Here is a 17,344-nt window from a genome sequence, read left to right on the forward strand (position 1 = left end):
GGTACATATTGCCTAGAGGGCATCGACTTGTGCCGAACTTTTGTGCCCATGGTTCCTCCAAGTACTTACATGTTCATGCCAGTGCCAAGGAAGTGCACCAAAGTACTTCCTCCGTGGTAGGTATTATTACCTCTTTGTACAGTCTATCGTCGCGTCTGATGGCAGCAGCGCTTGCTGCAATTGCACACCGACTTGTGTACTTGAGGCACTCTGTCGACCGTACCTGCTTGTCTCGTCCGTGTCCGTGTCCGTGCCCGTGTCCGCACTTGCCTTGTCCGCACTCCCACCGGCCTTGCGGTGTACTGTATTGTCTTGTACTGCACTTGTACTGTACGTTGTACTTGTACTTATACGGAGTATTATTACGGCGCACATCGACTCCGTACAACTACATGCAAGTACTTACTGTACATGTACTCGGACTTGCGGTGCAGATTCGCCAAGACTTGTGGGGGCGCTTGCGTTGAAAGAGCCAAGGTGGGGCAATTTTTCCACACAGGCGTACCTGCGTCGCGAACGCCGGGTCTCGTGCGGAAGGAGAACGTTCAGGTACGGGTTCGAGTTCATGCTCAGCTATTATTACTACCAATCACTAACAGCTTACAGGTAGTAACGGACAAGGGGAGTCGAGTGGCTGTCCCCATGTCTTTCCCCCGTTAGCGTCCTCGGCCACCCGCGCTTCCTCGTTCCTTCTTCCCCCCTGCTCCTACAGTACACTTACCAGCACCTTGCAGTGGCAGGTGCACACGCGCAAGTAATACTTACTAGCTTGTATTACTCCGTAAGTACATGTAGTGACACAAGTGCAGTACAAGTACAGTTCTGCACTCGCAGCATACAATTAGTACTTACATGCACCAACCCAATCTCTCTCCGCAAGTACATTAGTTGTACACCCCAAGTCAAGGGCTAGGTACTAACCTACTTACACATGTGCAACTGACGGCTTCTTGTACCTGCAAGTGCGCTGTAAGTACGGAGTACTTAGGCGAACACTCTACCGACCGCCTCAGTGTCGTATCGATCCATCCATGCCAAATATGTTGCATCGTCCTCCATCGTCCATCGGCCCTCCGCAATGAACCAACGAGTGAGCCAACCGACTCCTTCGTACAAGCACGCGTGCATGCCCAGCTTCGTACGCGTCGCATGTCAAGCCTCTTCCGATCCGAGCAGGGATCGCGCTCGCCTCCAATGCAGCAGGTACCGAGCAGTCCAAGTGCTGCCGATGGGGGTCGAAAAAAAGGGACGAGCTGGCGGCCAAGCGTCGACGGCCATCGCCTCCGCCGTCGCCAACCCCGTTCGCCTCTCCGCCGCTTTTCTGCCTCGTCGCCGATCCTCCGTTCAATCTCGCCGTTGCCGTCACCCCGTTGGTCCACGAACCCATCGACAGGCCAATCTTGATGCGCATTGTGCCGCGCTCGCTGCGAGGCCCCGGTTGCTGCGAAATGCTCGTCATCCACCCGGCTCCGGCTCCACCCAGCACCCCGGTCGGGAAATTGGCCCTACAACCTCCTTATGCACCCCCGCAGAGGATTCTTCCTCACTCTCCCCTCGCCCTCCGGTCCGCTGCTGCCCTGCTCCTTGCGCTCGCCATGCGCCGCCCGGTTCCGTCACATCTGCGTGTCACCCAGCGGCTGCGCTTGCTAGTGCTCGTGCCGGTAAATGGTATTAGTGATCGCTCTGCCAAGGTATCCGTATGGATGGATGGATCGATGAATGGCATGGCGCCGCCGCCCACCGAGCATGAAGCGAGCCCTATGCGCCATCTCCCGCTCCTGCACTCGTCCGTGACGGGTTGACTGCTTTTTCTTCATCCCATCCCTCGTTCTCCGTCGTGCCTCGTCCGTCGTCGTACGCTGATTCCTCGTCCTCGTCGTCGGAGAAGGTCGTCGATTTGTCGTTGCAGAACCAGCACCGTTCCCCCGTCGTCGCCGCCGCCACCACCACCACCACCAGCAGACCAGAACATCTTTGGGCTCTTCCGCATCCACGCGGACGGCCACGAGCAGCCTCGGCCCTTTGGTTCACCGCGTTGTCTCACCTCTCAATTACTGTAATTGACCCGCAGCTGATTTGCTTCTTTCCGCCGTCCTCCATTCTTTCGTCGTTTTACTTGCACTTGCATATAATACAGTACGCATACTCGGAGCTGCTTCGCATCGGACCTCCTGAATCCCCTTTCTTGCGCGTCGTCGGCGGATTCGGACGGATCATGCTTTCTGGCTTCGCCGTCGCCGTCGTCTAGCAGCTCCTCCGACATTCGAATAGCCCGACCGACAAAGGTCGACGACGATGATGTTTCTGAAACCCGCCAACCTGTGGGCGCTTCTCTGCCTGGCCTTGGCCTTTCAGCTGGCTGCCGCCCAGAGCCTCGAGCGTCTGCAGAGACGAGACGATGGCCCGTCTGCGACGCCAGCACCGGCGCGAAAGTCCGAGGCCACGAGCGCTCCGACCGAGTTCTCTGAGAAATCCATCGAGGCCGATCCATCCGCTTCGCCGTCGGCAACAAAGGGTCCGACGGAAACTGCCAGCTCCACCTCCGCATCCTCGACGCAAACCCTAACTGCTAAAGCCGGTGGCTCGTCGGATAATTCCACCGGCTTCTTGAATGGTAAGTTTTGCCCCGTTCGCTCGCATCGAGCACGTCGCAATGGCTGACCCATCCCTCTTCTCCCGCAGCGACCATACCCACCGGCCAGCTTCCCCTGGCGCCCCAGCTGACCCCCGGATGGGGCGTGGCCGGAACCATCATGTTCATCTCCGGCCTCGCCTACTCTCTCGTCGGCATCAAAAGTCGATGGATTCACACCTTCTTCTCCACCGCCTACCTCACCTCACTCGGTGTCGCCGTCCTGATTGTTTATGTCATGAGCGTCCCCGTCGGCGATGCCGTCCAAGGCGGATACGTCGTCGCCGTCGTCATGGCCGGCACTCTCGTCGGTGCAGCCTCCATGTTCTTCAAAGAGTTGACCGAGGGGCTGGGATGCGCCCTCGGTGGATTCTGCATGAGCATGTGGCTGCTCTGCTTAGTTGACGGCGGTCTCTTTCACACCGTCCCGCCCAAGGTCATCTTCATCTCCTGCTTCACCCTCGTCGGCTTCGCCTTCTACTTCAGTCGCTGGACTCGAGACTGGGGCCTCATCGTCATGATATCCTTCTCTGGTGCCACCGTCACCGTCCTCGGCATCGACTGCTTCAGCCGCGCAGGCCTCAAGGAGTTTTGGGCCTACGTCTGGAATATCAACGGGAATCTCTTCCCCCTCGGAGCCGACACCTATCCCGTGACCAAGGGCATTCGAGTCGAAACAGCAGCCATATTCATCTTCTTCCTCATCGGAATCGTCTCGCAGATCAAGCTGTGGAAGATTATCCGGGAGAAACGCCACCAGAAGGCGCTGGAGCGGGCCGAGGACCGAAGAATCCTTGATCACGAAGAAGCCAACGTCGGCCTCCAGGTGGAGGAGGCGAATGCCCGCGAGCGTCGCCACTGGGAGCGAGTCTACGGAGAGGGCACCATCGGCAGTCGTGACTCTCGTTTGTCCGAATTTGGCGACATTGGAAGCGAGAAGAGATTGCGAGAGAGCCACGGCTCGTACAAGCACCGCTCGTCCGTCGAGGCATACGAGATGGCAGCCATCACCGAGTCGAACCAACTACGCACCAAGCCGAGCGCCCTCATGGAGGCCGAAGAAGTCGACCAAGGCAAGATCACCGTCCGAGTTGCCGCCGACGACATCCCCGACTCCCCCACGGCCGTCGACGGTGAGGTGGATGAGAAGCTGGCTGTCCTAAACGACAATGATGCCACGTACCCGGAGGGTGACCAGCGCATTTCGGACAACGTGGCGACGAGCCATCGCGCTTTGCAGGCCAAGAGGATGACAGCCGTGCCCTCGGTCGTGCCGCTCCCCTTTCACGTGCCGCAGGATGCCGAAGGATACGCTCAAGACGAAGACCGGTCTTCCATTGCGACGTACGCGGATGACAACGCTGCCGAGGCCTCTGCTCCGTCCAACCGGAAGCAACAATCTCGCGCGAGCCGCTTCTCGCACCATTCCGTGACGATGAATCGTGAGGTGGAAGATCGACCAATCTCGGAAGTATTTTTCAATGCCAAGTCGCATCGCTACGACGAGGACAACGGCTCTCTCGCCGCCACCGTCGACAATGAGAGTATCAGCGATGATGACCGATCCTCCGTTCTCACCCTCGAAGCCCGTCAGAGCATCGTGATGGACGTAGGGCTCCCTAATGGGGAGACGCCGAATGCCGTCCAGCAGGAAAACGACGAGGGAGTGTTGCGACCAGAATCCATGACCGCCCCTCCCTTGAACTATGCCCCCCAAGATGCGGTACTCTCCGAGGACGACAAGTCGGCTGCGACGGCAACTCCTGCGATGCGAAGCCGGGCCGCTTCCCCGGTTGAGGCTGGCGCCGAGGTCGACGACATGGCAAAGTCGATTGCGTCAGGCTCGTCGACGCCCATCAACCTGAAGAAGGCTCGACTGCCTCATTCGCTTTCCCGCGTTGCCATGTCGTACCGGACGAACGAATGGGCCAAGCACCTGAGCTATGCAGACACGCCCGAGCCGGATGTGGTGAGAATCGAGGAACCGGCGCGCCCTGCCAAGGCGGCCATCAAGGAAATGCCAGTCCCTGTTGACGTTGCCGAACTTCAAAAGACCGCTCAGGACGGGATGCCGTCCCCTGCTCTCAGGCGGTCCGCCTCCCAAGCTTCGAATACGTCCTTTGTCACGACTGCCTCTAGGCGTCTTTCGAAACGTCAAGATGGCTCTCCCGCGTACTACACCCAGGAGCAGGCTTTCCAAGACGTCGACCTACACCGGAGCCCGAGCACTGCATCGTTTGCTGCGGTCTCGCCAGTCCCGCCAGTCCCCCCGATCCCGGCAAACGCTGGCGGACCACTCTCTCGATCGGTATCATCTGCTGTGCGGAGGCCGTCGGCAGCGTTCGAGCCCATCGTCGAGGAACATGGTCTCGCAAAGGCGGCCGAGGACGCGGCAACACGGGAAACGAACCCGCGCGCTTCTATCCCGGGCGTCGTTTCATACGACAGCCCGCAAACGCTCATCGGCCAGCGCGACATCATCCTTCGAAGCAAATCACAGGGCAACCTCCTGGTTTCGCCCGAGCCCACCGTCGAACCCGCCAGCGAAGCGGTCCCTCACTACAATTATTCTACGTATGCGGCCTTGCTAGGGGCTCCCGACCCCGATGATGTACCTCTTCGCCAGCGACAGGAAATCATGCGTCACAACAGCATCCTGTCCCTTTCGCAGGCAAACAGATCATCCACACGGTTGGTCGGCGCTGCTCAGGAGAGCCCGGAGAACATCTACTTCAACTCTCACCAGCCAAGTCGGGTCTCGATGCTGCCGACCCCAGCCGTGCGCGATGCGCAGCTCGCCAACTTTCGTCAATCCGTCCAGGAGGACCTTCGCTCGGGAACGCCCCTCGTCACCTCACCGTCGCGGGAAACCCACTTTACCGTCGCGTCGCTGCTTGCGAACCGAGAGACGGAGGTCCAACGCAATATTGACATGCAGCGAACCGTGCTTATGGGTCAGAAAGAGGCAGAGGCCCAGAGGAAGGAGATGCAACGGCGGGAGAAGGAATACGCCGACCGAGCCTTTGACGAGAAAATGAGGACAGGGGAAATGCTCGACGCGCACCGCGAGGCGATGCGCAAGATGCAGCAGGGCGTCCCCCATCGTTGATTCGGCACGAACAGCGCGCGCACGCACGCAATCATGATTCAAGATGAAGACGATACGCACACCCCCCTCCATCCTCCAAACTCTTTTTTTGCTTTGTTTTCATTTTCCTTTTCTTTTGTACATGCTGCTTGTCTCGCCGTCCGCCGCTGCTTGTTCAGCCAAGTCGGACAGCGCTCTTGATACCATGGATATGCCGGCGCCTTGGGATTTTGACGTTGGCTACACAGTAATGGGCGTGCTTGAGGAGTTTAATCAAAAGTCGTTGGAGAGAGAGAATAGTATAATTTCGGGTGCACAAGAACACTATATATAGATGGGTTGGATGTGGATACGATGGGCTGTTTGTATCATGATGAGAGGAGAAAGGAGCAGCACATGGTGAGACATGGGTGTATAGACACGGAAGCGTAGGAAGATCGAAAGAGACACCGCGTTTTTGTTAGGGACCAGCTAATTTTACCTCCGACGTCTCCAACCTTGGGACGATGAACTTTCGACAAAGACTTTCCCCATGCTCGTGCTTGAGACATCCAAACCAAGGATGTGAAACACCTTTTCCTTTTCCCTCGCAGTCGTGCTCCGGCCTCATAGGAAGCTTTGGCACGCGGGCAGGAACTCGTCACTGCGCAGATAACACGCCTAGCGCTTCCTGCAGCTGTGAGGTATCTGACCCTCGAGATCTTTCTCGGCGTCGGCCATGACCTCCTCCGGTGTCGTGCAGTCGGTGTGATGGTCACGAGTCGAAGTGTTGAAGAGCGCCGTCTCGTCTTCGTCCTCCGGCCGAACACAGGGATGCGGACGAGGGGTACCGGCTTGTGCTTCCCACGGAGATGCCGAAACGGCCTGCTGAGCATTCTCGAGGGGGACCGCAGGAGGGCATGCGGCGGGGGCAGCGCTGCTCTTCTCCTTTGTCGAACGGAAAACAGAGAATCGGAAGGGATTCGGGAGGTGGAACGGCGTGCCGAAGCTGAACGGGCCCCGACGCGGCGGGCTCGTCGAGGTCTCCTGGTGCTCGATCTCCTCTCCCCCAAGCCCATTTTCGAGCTGGACAGTGGTGGCAAAGTCGATGGTTTGCATTTCGGGGATCTGAAGCTCGGCACAATCGGCGGAGGTGAATGGGGTGCCAGGCTGCTGCCTGGACGAGTCGGTGGTAGGTGCCACCTTTCTCGAGGCATTGGATGAGGTTCTGCGAAAGTGATGAGCAATCTCGAGAGACAAGACACAAAGTGGTGACGAGGGAGACTGACCCAGTCATCGCTGCCGTCTGGTTCGAGTCAAGAGAGTTTGCTGCCGTCGGAACCCTGTCCGGGTCGTACTCTCTTCGCAGGGAGGGAAAGAATTTGGCCAGGCCAACAAAGACCAAGACGACTCTGTACTGGTTCAACGCGTCAATGGTGGTGCCGAAAAAGGCAAAGATGGGGACGGTGGTGAGGATTGGTATGTAGGCGCTGTTCATGTAGGCCCAAGGGACGTCGTTGGAGGTGACGAGGACGACGGTGTTCCATGGCAACGGGGTCGCGTGATTGTGAATCGTGTCGTAGCTGAATGGCTTGATCGAGCCCATGGCGAGGATGTTGAGCACGGCGAGAGTGACGACGATGGGGAAGAAGGGGATCAAGATGGATATGACCATCATGTAGAGCCGGCGTCGGGTTCGCTGGCTCCTGCGGTTCGCCGCCCTGTTGCTCGCCAGCGCCGAGACGGTCGTCTTGGAAACCTGGCGGTATCGATAATAGGTGAGCACTGCAGGGCGGACGGGCGGTCAGGACACATGAATCTCTCGCCACGCAACGCGATGCGGGAGCGAAGACGTACCTGCGTAGACGACGGTGGCGAAGCCGACGACGACGGGGGGCAGGATGAAGAAGACTAGATAGGGCCAGGACGAGTGCGGAACCCAGTCGCAGCCGACCAAGGTGCCGATGACATATCTCTGAGCCGTGAGGGGAAAGGTCCAGGCGAGCATGACGATGGGCAGCGGGAACATGATGAGGGCCTGCGTCAGGTTGCGCCGGCGCTTCTCGGCGGCGGTCAGGGCGCCGGCGCGCATCATGCCCACCTGCTGGGCCAGGTTTCGCATGATGGCCAAAAGGCAGGTGAGGTAGAGCCCCTTGCTCGCGTTGCGGAAGAAGTTGTCGAGATCGCAGTAGCCGACACCATGCCACCAGTCGGCCGTGTCGTTGTTGTGCCAGAGGAGCGAGTTGACGACGGTGTCAAGGTTGAGCAGCATGACGAGGACGATGAAGACGACGGCGGCGAACTCGCCGTTGCGGTAGAGGAGGCCGAGGGGAATGATGCAGACGATGTTGCCGACGAGAGCGAGGAGCACGCGCATGACGAGGTTGGCCGTGAGGGCGGGCGTCGTGACGGGGACGGGGACGAGGCTCTGGGGGTAGAGGATGAGAGGTTCCTGCCGACGGAGGAGCCGAGTCGCCGGCGAGGACAGCTCCACGGTCGGCGGCGTATACATGGGGGGCCGAAGCTGACGGTGGTCAAGACGTGAGATCAAGATGTGAGGCCAAGACGTGAGGCCAAGACGTGAGGCCAAGACGTGAGGTCAAGACGAAAGGTCAAGACGAAAGGTCAAGACGAAAGGTCAAGACGGAAGAGTGTGCAAAGTTGAACATGTATACGGGTGATGTCGATGGCGAAGGGAGATGGGCAGGTAGGCAGGATAACTAGAGGACGCAGGCATGGAGAAAGGAATCAATGGGAAAGAAAAAGGAAAAGGAAAACGAGGGTGTAGCCAAGGGGGGGACCATGGCCGCGGATGGAGGTGAATAGCGACAGCACTCGGCCTGGTCATTATCGAGAGTCTTTCACAATAAAAGGCAATGGACGGAGGACGGGAGGGAGGGGTGACGACATTGGAGACGAGGAGCGAGTGAGAGAGCGTGCCGTCGGGCTGGGCTGGGCGCGCCACCGGCAAGCTCAGGTCTGGCATGATCGACCGGACTGGCGGTGGCGGTAGCGGCCTCACTCCGGCTACGACGACAAAAGGCTTCGAGGGGTTTGGTCAATAGGCGGCCAAGAGTAGACGTCGCTGCCACCGGCGGACGAACCGACGGGAGATGGATGGCTTCCCCTTTGCCGCCACCCCCGTCGCCCAGCATCCCGGTTCTCGGCCGCAGCACGACCCCCGTCTTCCCTGCTGGAGAGGAGAGGGAACTGGCGAGGAGAACGAAGGAGGGACACTGTTGAAGATTGGACCGGGCAGGCTGCTGAAGATTTGTCAAAACAGGACAGCTGGTCCGTGTCGGACGCCACGGCTGGGGTGACGACGTTTTTGCCTTGCTCCTGATGGATCTTGCCGTCGTTTGCGAGCCGGGAGGTTCTTATTGTCGGAGCGGATGGTGAGCCTATTGACACCCAAATCGGGAAATAAATACGCACCGAGGACCCACTTGCGGGCCGACGATGGCGGCGCGGGTACGGAGCAGTACGTACACGGACAAGTACAGAGTACATGTACGTATGTAAGCAAGTACAGTACAAGCAAGTGCTGAAGCACGGTAGAGGTGTGTACAAGTACAGTGCGTGTAATGTAAGTAGTAGTACGGAGTAGTACATGTACTTTGGTGAGTACAGTACAAGTAAGTGCTGAAGCACGGTAGAGGTGTACAAGTACAGGGCGTGTAATGCAAGTAGTAGTGTACTCCGTACTGCGCCTAAGTACTTACTGGCACCCTGTACATGGTACGAAGTGCAGGAGTAGTTGTACAGTACGGAGTATTAGGTAGGGAGTTCACCTGCATTGTACTACCTGTGTGCTGCACTTGACGGAACTGCTCGGAGAAATACTCCGTACGGAGTACTCCGCAAGTACAGTACATGTAGACAGGTTAACACCGTTTGTTGTACGGAGTATAGTGCGCACGCGGAATACTTGCACCGTACGAAAATTACAGTGCACTTGCATCATGGTATAGCGCACCATGCATGCTGAAACGCCGTGGACCTCGCAACAAGCTCTGTTCCCGAGCGCCTTGAGCATGGCGCGCGATAACATGCGGCATCGTGAGCAGGAGACTGACTGGCGCAATAGGCTGCAGTCCTTTATTATGCCAGCGTCCGACTCCTTGCGTCTCCGCAGGCGCCGCAGTCTACACTGTACTCTGAGCACCACCGGGTCGTCTGTTGGGGTACCTGCTTTTTACTTGCATGTACTTACGTGCCTATTGCATATACTTGTATATGTACGTACAGTAAGTATTATGTGTATTCCGTACAATACTTACTCGTTACTCCGTATTGAGCTCCAGTACAGAGTACTTCGTTCTACGCTATGGGCTTGCTGTAATACCGAACGCCAAACGGAGTACTTGCAGAGTATGTGCGAGTACCTAGTACTTACTTATTTGCAAGTGTCTTTCCAAGTATTACTCTCCGTAACATGTACTCCGTACTCCGTACTTACTCCCACCTCGGCTTGTTATCTTATCGCCCGCACCACCTCCCCCTCCCCCAGGTGTCCCCGCTCTTGCTTCTCTCAGCCAATGGCGCCGGATAAACTGGGAAGCGCAGCGGAAAAACGCTGTGCCGCTGCAAACTGCGCACCGAAAACTTTCTCGACGCTCGCCGAGTCGGTCTCCCATCGGTGCCAAAGAGTCGATTGATCATCATCGTCGCAGCGTCTCACAGTGTCGCGGCATTCCGAACACTCCGACGTCGAGGCCGAGGATATTATCATTCTCGTACGCACGCCTGCATTGGCACTTGCACATCCTTGGAACCCCTGCGAAGTAATCGACCGGCGATAGAATAATGTCATTCCGAGGTGGTGGCCGTGGCGGTGGCCGTGGCGGTGGTTTCCGAGGTTCGCATGCCCCCTCCCCCGGGTTCCAACGTCCCCGTTCTTGAGAACCGGAAAGCAGGTTGACTGACGAGCGGATGGAACAGGTGGACGAGGAGGTTACGGTGCCCCCGCCGGCCCCCCGGCGGAGGTGCTGGAGCTGGGCACGTTCGAGCACGCCGTCGAAGGCGAGATGTTCTGCAAATCGACAAACGTCAAGATCCCCTTCTTCAACGCGCCCATCTACCTCGAGAACAAGACGCCGGTGGGCAAGGTCGAGGAGGTGCTCGGCCCCATCAACAACGTCATGTTCACCATCAAGCCGTCCGAGGGCATCGTCGCCACGAGCTTCAAGACGGGCGACAAGGTCTTCATCGGCGGCGACAAGCTGCTGCCTCTCGAAAAGTTCCTGCCGAAGCCCAAGGTGGCCGGCGAGAAGAAGCTGAAGCGGCCGGGCGGAGCGGGAGGACGAGGCGGACGAGGCGGTGGCCGCGGCGGACGGGGCGGCTTCGGCGGCGGCTTCGGCGGCGGCCGTGGCGGTCCCCGCGGCGGCGGCGGCTTCTCCAGAGGAGGCGGCCGGGGAGGCGGTGGTTTCTCGAGGGGCGGTCCTCGCGGCGGCGGCGGCTTCTCGAGGGGCGGCGGCGGCCGTGGTGGCTCTGGCGGTTTCCGGGGACGTGGACGGGGCGGCTACTAGCGAGCGAGCGCCGAGGAAGCTCGTGCTTGCCATGGCTGGCCTGGGGTTCACGGGTTCTTTACATGGGGAAGGCGTTACGACAGCATCCGGCGCTTCTGGCCGCTGCGGAGGGTAGGGCTATTTGCGAGTTCCTAGTTCCCTTGTTTCGGTTTGTTTGTATCAACATGACGCTTGGAAAATGCCTGCGGGACGGAAAGTGATTTGCGTCTGTGCTGTTGTTTGCACCCGGCTCCTAGACGATCGCTGCATCAGTAGCCACGTTGGCACGACGAGATGATTGTGTGTGGACCGCACTCCGAACGGCATCGCATCACTATACGCTATCCCATCAATATACGCTATCCCATCAATATGCGCTATCCTATCAATATTCGCCATCCCATCGATATACGCTATCACATCAATATACTAGGTACTAGGCACTTGCCTTCAGTACCCGTACGATGAGAGCGGCAGAACTTGGTGGTTGCATGGCTCTCTAGCGGACCAGGCCAACTTTGTCCACATCTGCGTCTATACAGTCCATCTTTTCTGCGCCGGGCAGCGAATGCGTATCGTCGCATTTCGGATCATGTAGCGAGGCCAATCCATGATGATGTAAAAGTGGTAGGCAGCATTATCGAGCCGCCTTGGACCGCTCGCACAGTCGCACTACAGGTGCTGCCAGTGCCATTTGCACCCTGGAGATTAGTGCTAGGTACGAACGGAGCACTGAAGCACCAAGTGAGTATCGTAGTACCGATACATGCACGAATGGGAACATGCAGGTGAACATGAAGCCAAATGTAAGGAGCAGCATGTATCTGTACTTACTTGTATCTGTCTTCCCTACTAGGTACCTACCTAGGTACCTGTGCTGTGGCCTGCGCACCTACAAGTAGCTGTACGCGTGCACTGTCGTCATTAGTTGTGCTGGTGGCCTCCAGAAGCAACCTCGCCCCTGGATAGAGGCATACTTGTACCTACCTACCTTGGTCCTCCGTACTGACCGACCTCTTTGCACCCCTTTGCATAAATAATGTCCCCTCCACTTTTGGGGCTGAATGTCTGAGCCTGGTTGTCCGTACGGAGTGTTACATGTGATGGTGCACTCCGGAGTCGAGTGCATTGAAACGGATGCGAGCGAGGTATCACGACCAGCCAATCAGGTCCCACCACTGTGAACCTCTAATTTATCGCGTCTAAAACGCGACAAGGTGGCGACTTGGTTGCGGGTGCCTAGTAAGTATTGGTTGGCGCTCACACATAATAGAAACTATTAAAGGAGTACCTAGTATGCTGTAACAGGGAATTACAGTTGGTGTACTCCGTACTCCGTATAGTACAGTAAGTAGGTGCGCTTGCAAGTACATGTACGTACGCCATATCGAGTACTCCGTACCTGAAAGATAACGACAATCTCAGCCAGGACGTGCACACCTATAGATACAGTAATCCCCCCAACAACCGACCGTTCGCGTGCTGCATCACCATCGTTTCCTCCATTTTTGCTTCCAACACCAACCCCGACCCCGACCCCGACCCCGACCTAGCTTCGACCTCTCCCAAAATGTCCTCCGCCATGCTCTTCCGCCGCGCCGCCGTCACGGCCACGCGTTCCTTCAGCACCTCGGCGCCCCGTTCCGTCGCCCGCATCTCCATCATCGGCAACCTCGCCGACACGCCCGAGGTGCAGCCGACGAGCAGCGGGCGCGAGATCCTCAAGTACGCCGTCGCCAGCAACACCGGCCCCCGCGACAACCGCCAGACGAGCTGGTTCCGCGTCACGAGCTTCGCCGAGGGCCCGCGCAAGGACTTCATGCTGAGCCTGCCCAAGGGGTGCGCATGCCCCCTCGCCCCCCTTCGTCGGTCCCGCCCGCTGACGCTTCGTGATGGGCAGCGCCATGGTCTTTGTCGAGGGCGATGCCTCCATCAGCACCTACCAGGATGCCAACGGCCAGACGAAGAGCAGCCTCAACGTCGTCCAGCGTACGCTCTCCCCACGCGGAGCGCCCCCGGCCCCGTACCTCGTCCTCTCCCGTGCTGACCTTGGCCGTGCAGGCAACATCGAGGTCCTCAAGCGACCCCAGACGGCCGGCGGCCAGGCCGAGTAAAGCAAACATGTCGAGCTGGATCTGGCCAGATGGCAAGCTTGCCTGGCTGTGACGCGCACGACGCGACGCGACGCACATCATCCCCGCTCCGAACCATAATCTCTTCGTCCTATTTCCTTGGGGGTACCATCTCTGTCCCTTGCCCCAGCCTCGTCCGCCTGGCTCGGGGCCGAATTCTGTGTACGCTAGACGGGACGGACGAGGACCGATCGCGCCCAGAACGGTGCGGTAAATCCTATCACCACGCTCTGCACCCACCGCATCGCTCCGTGGCTATATCTGATCCGATCCGATCCTGGTGCGCCTGTTTGTAGGCCTACGTGCTCGTGCTCGTGCTTCCTACACCAAGGCGCAACTGTCCATGCATCCGTACCCGGCCGCGACGCCGCCCTCCTCGCTCTTGTCGCCCTTGGTCCGCAAGAGGTACCCGGCCTCCTCGTTGCGCAGCACCTCCCCGGTGCCCTGGTTCCACAGGCAGGTGCCGTAGACGCCCAGCTCGCAGATGACGCCGCCTCGCTCCACCCGGCCGTTGCGGAGGATGAGGTTCGACACGGGCGGCGGCACGATGAGCTCCATGAGGATGTAGGACCCCCAGTGCTCCTCGGGCACCGACCGGAGAAAGTCGGGGATCGCTCCGCGATAGATGTTGTTGCCGCCGCCCTCCCGCTGCGGCTTGAGCACGTACGCCTGGCAGAGCTCGGCGTCGAGCGCCTTCTTGCGGGCCTCGAGGCCGGCGTCCGACCTGTCCATCGGGTAGATGTTCGTAAACGTCTTCCACAACTCGCCCGCCGACGTCGTCTCGTCGTCGATGAACCTCGCCAGCACCTTGGGCGCCGCGAGCACCTGCTGCACCTTCTTGGTGCCGGCGAGCTGCGTCAGCACCGTCGGGCACTTGATGGCCGCCGACCGCTCCAGCTGATATCGGGCCTCCCAGGCGTCCCGGTCGGGGTAGTCGCCGGGGCCGTAGCCGGCGCGCATGTAGACGACGGCGACCTCTAACACCCTGGTCGGGTTGCGCGGGAGGCGGTAGAGCAGCTGCCGCTTGGCCGTCTCGGCCACCGACGTGTGGGTGAGGATGTCGGCAAAGGGCAGGCGGAAGACGGGTATCGTCGGCGAGGACTTGACGATTTGGTACTCGAGGTGGCGCTGGTCGAAGACGTTTCGTTCCTCGGATTGCACGAGGAAGACGACGCACGTGGGGTGCCCCAGCTCCGAGGCCGCGTACGCGTGGAAGGCGGCCTCGATGCCGGCGGCGAGTCCTTCGACGGGCCGGCACTCGGGCAGGTCGAGCGCGCCGACGTCCATCGGCCGGCTCAGCAGCGGGTACTCGGTGGATGCGAGGAAGCTGGCCGGGGTTCAGCGGCGAATGCGACCGACGGACGATCCGACGCCGTCGAGGCACGCGTGGGCTCACCTGTGGAGCTGCGACGTGAAGCTGGACAGGCCACCGAACGAGGAGGCGATGGTGTTGAACTCGACCTGCTTCGCCTGCAGCGAGGGTGGTGATGTCGACCCGTCGCGGTGCACCATGTAGTCGGACCGGAAGAGACCGAGCGAGAGAGGCTGACGGCGGGTCAGCAGGTCAAGCACCGCGCATCATCCCACGGGCGGCGAGGGCACCTGAGTGTAGCCCTCCTCCTTGACTCTGAGGTGCGTCTGCCACAAGTTTCGGATGAAGTCATCGCCGTCCAGCACCCTAGACAGCCTTCAGCCAACGACGGACGAGCAAGCCCGAGGGCGGCGCGAGCGGCGGCTTACTCCTTGACCATCTGACCGAGGAACTCTTCGTCGCGGCTCACCGAGGCGTACAGCTCGTTGTACGTCGGCTGCACCGCCTTGGCTTGGTCGAAGCACCTCCGCGGGAAGGGACTCGGGAAGAGGGTGACGGGCGCATTGATGGCCGCGATGCCGGCAGGGTCGGCGTCGACGGGAATGACGGCCGGTGGTGGTCGCACCGCCAGTCCGTTGCCCATGGACCAATCCTTGATTGCCTGGACGAGGCCGTCCTGCTCGCCCTCGGTTAGAGGCGGAGGATACGTCTCTGCCGTGAGAGGCTCTGCCGTGAGAGGCTCTGCCGCGAGCGTCGCCATGGGAAAGGTGTGGTTTGGGACGAGATGCTCGCCTCCAAAGCACTTGTTCCGTCCTGGCCGCAGGATACGAGGGAGCGAACAGTAATTGTACTGTGCGCAGAGGGGCAAATAAATAAACGAATCTGAAAGAGGGGGTTTGCTTGCCGTCAATCGTCCGCAGTTGGCCGACGAACGGTCGTGATGCTGCGTCTGGATTACTAATGACCCTTGGGCGGGAGAGTGGAAAGGTTCCAGCTCTCTGTATTCCGTACGGAGCAATTAGTCCGGGAGAACATTCTCGCAAGTACGGAGTACCGAGAAGCACGAGAAGCAGGAATAGGAATAACTGAATATAATTAAATACAGTACGGAGTACCTAAATAATAATATTACGGAGGAATAATTACTGAGAAATACCCCAATCGATCCCCCGCCCTCCACACCGCCGTTCCGCATCAACCGACCACAGCACAGTTCTCCGTGCAGTACATTCCAGGGATCTCCAATCCCACCACTTGTACATACGCTCCTCAGCAACTTCCTGCATTTCATCATGAACAAGGTCGTCACATCGTTTCCCAAGGCCTGCTAGATGCTCGGCGTCAAGCGTCGACGACGACGGCCGCATGGCCGCAGCGCCAATCCGCCTAGCAGTTTCCTCGAACAGGCCCCGGATTGTGCCATGCAACCCATGCCACACGACAGGCAATGCGTGGGCCATTGACCATCCAAGGATAATGACCAAATCTCCATGATTGATTGTAGTCTGACGGATCAATTAAATTGAAAGGAAGAATGGCACGAGCATATCGAAGGAGTCGCAAGCTGCAGTGAAGGAGGCAGCCTCTGCTGCTGCGTTCTGTCTGCGCGGGTGAGTCATCCGCCGTCACTGCCTGGGCCGTACCGTTTCACGACTGAGATTCATGTAAAATTCCGGAGAATGCTTCAAGGCGAACAGAAGGCGCCAAAGTCGGAGGCATGCATTTGGCGCCGCAGACGTTGACTGCCATGACGTTGACGCAGGGGCAGGAAACGCTTCGAGGCAAGGCGGAGAGCATCCCATCCATCAGATGTTATTCCAAGCTAACACAGCAATCAGCAGGACTCCAATGACCAGGCAGGTTTGCAAAGGCAACGGTTTTTGGTTTGGATATTCATTATTGCATAAAGCCGATGGCCGACGGCCAAAACTACGTTGATGGATATCTTGACCAAACATCGGAGACATCTCAGCTACGAAGCACTCTTCGACCTTGCCGGACATTCCTTCCACAGTTTGACGCGTGTTAATAACTTGATGGCTGCGAACGTTGGTGGCGAGACATAATCCACATGTGCAAGCAAGTACGTGTGCTCCTTACTCCAGACTCCGCCGATGCGTTTGCCCTTCAAGCATCGACTTATACGAGAGTAGATGCAAGGCACATGGCCCTTTTGCTCATGGCCTTAGGGGCACATGTCCTCACGAGTACGCGTAAGCGCACACGTCCAACTCATATTCCCACAGGCCCGGATTACAGGTACATGCAATCACTTGCAAGTACGGAGTACCTACAGTTATTATTGAAGGGTCTCCTCGAAGAGAAGCATGAGAGTCCAAGGGGCTAGCGCGTTGCTAATGGAAAATGGGATGAGACGGAAGTGCCCCATTATTATATTATTTGCAACGGCGGGCCATCTGGAATAATGCTTGCCGGTATCATCTTGCGTCTAGCTACTCCGTACACCGTACTCGGTAGTGCGCCTTTAGCCTCCTAGGCTTTATTCCTTCTTCTGCTCAGTTAGGTTAGCAGAAACGCGCAATAAAAAGTTGCTCGATTCAGGATGCCTCCAACCAAGTAGCTTCTCCACTGGCTTCCCCTGCTTATACACAACACTAACTACATTTAGAGTCGTCCGTATCATGCGAGGAAGAAAGGTAGGCACCATGAATCAATCAGGCAGGATACAGGTCG

The 17,344-nt window shown here is 58.5% G+C and overlaps 5 protein-coding genes across 5 annotated transcripts; 3 read left to right on the forward strand and 2 right to left on the reverse strand.

Moving 5' to 3' along the window:
• Positions 1–2,295: 2,295 nt before the first annotated feature.
• DCS_01209 (uncharacterized protein) lies at positions 2,296–5,741 on the forward strand (the record flags this gene model as incomplete). Its single annotated transcript, XM_040798544.1, has 2 exons — positions 2,296–2,614; positions 2,683–5,741. 2 exons carry the CDS (start codon positions 2,296–2,298, stop codon positions 5,739–5,741), a joined length of 3,378 nt encoding a protein of 1,125 aa, XP_040659427.1.
• A 639-nt stretch (positions 5,742–6,380) lies between these two features.
• DCS_01210 (pheromone receptor) lies at positions 6,381–8,211 on the reverse strand (the record flags this gene model as incomplete). Its single annotated transcript, XM_040798545.1, has 3 exons — positions 6,381–6,927; positions 6,989–7,484; positions 7,557–8,211. The coding sequence occupies 3 exons, from the start codon at positions 8,209–8,211 to the stop codon at positions 6,381–6,383; spliced, it is 1,698 nt and encodes a 565-aa protein (XP_040659428.1).
• Positions 8,212–10,505: 2,294 nt separating this feature from the next.
• DCS_01211 (uncharacterized protein) lies at positions 10,506–11,227 on the forward strand (the record flags this gene model as incomplete). Its single annotated transcript, XM_040798546.1, has 2 exons — positions 10,506–10,557; positions 10,641–11,227. 2 exons carry the CDS (start codon positions 10,506–10,508, stop codon positions 11,225–11,227), a joined length of 639 nt encoding a protein of 212 aa, XP_040659429.1.
• Positions 11,228–12,776: 1,549 nt separating this feature from the next.
• DCS_01212 (ssDNA binding protein) lies at positions 12,777–13,320 on the forward strand (the record flags this gene model as incomplete). The annotated part of the gene is made up of 2 exons (XM_040798547.1): positions 12,777–13,045; positions 13,107–13,320. 2 exons carry the CDS (start codon positions 12,777–12,779, stop codon positions 13,318–13,320), a joined length of 483 nt encoding a protein of 160 aa, XP_040659430.1.
• A 339-nt stretch (positions 13,321–13,659) lies between these two features.
• On the reverse strand, positions 13,660–15,410 carry DCS_01213 (glutathione synthetase-like protein; the record flags this gene model as incomplete). Its single annotated transcript, XM_040798548.1, has 4 exons — positions 13,660–14,665; positions 14,735–14,883; positions 14,941–15,016; positions 15,079–15,410. 4 exons carry the CDS (start codon positions 15,408–15,410, stop codon positions 13,660–13,662), a joined length of 1,563 nt encoding a protein of 520 aa, XP_040659431.1.
• Positions 15,411–17,344: the final 1,934 nt, after the last annotated feature.

Source organism: Drechmeria coniospora, chromosome 01 (genome assembly GCF_001625195.1).
Source record: "Drechmeria coniospora strain ARSEF 6962 chromosome 01, whole genome shotgun sequence".
Taxonomy (NCBI): domain Eukaryota; kingdom Fungi; phylum Ascomycota; class Sordariomycetes; order Hypocreales; family Ophiocordycipitaceae; genus Drechmeria; species Drechmeria coniospora.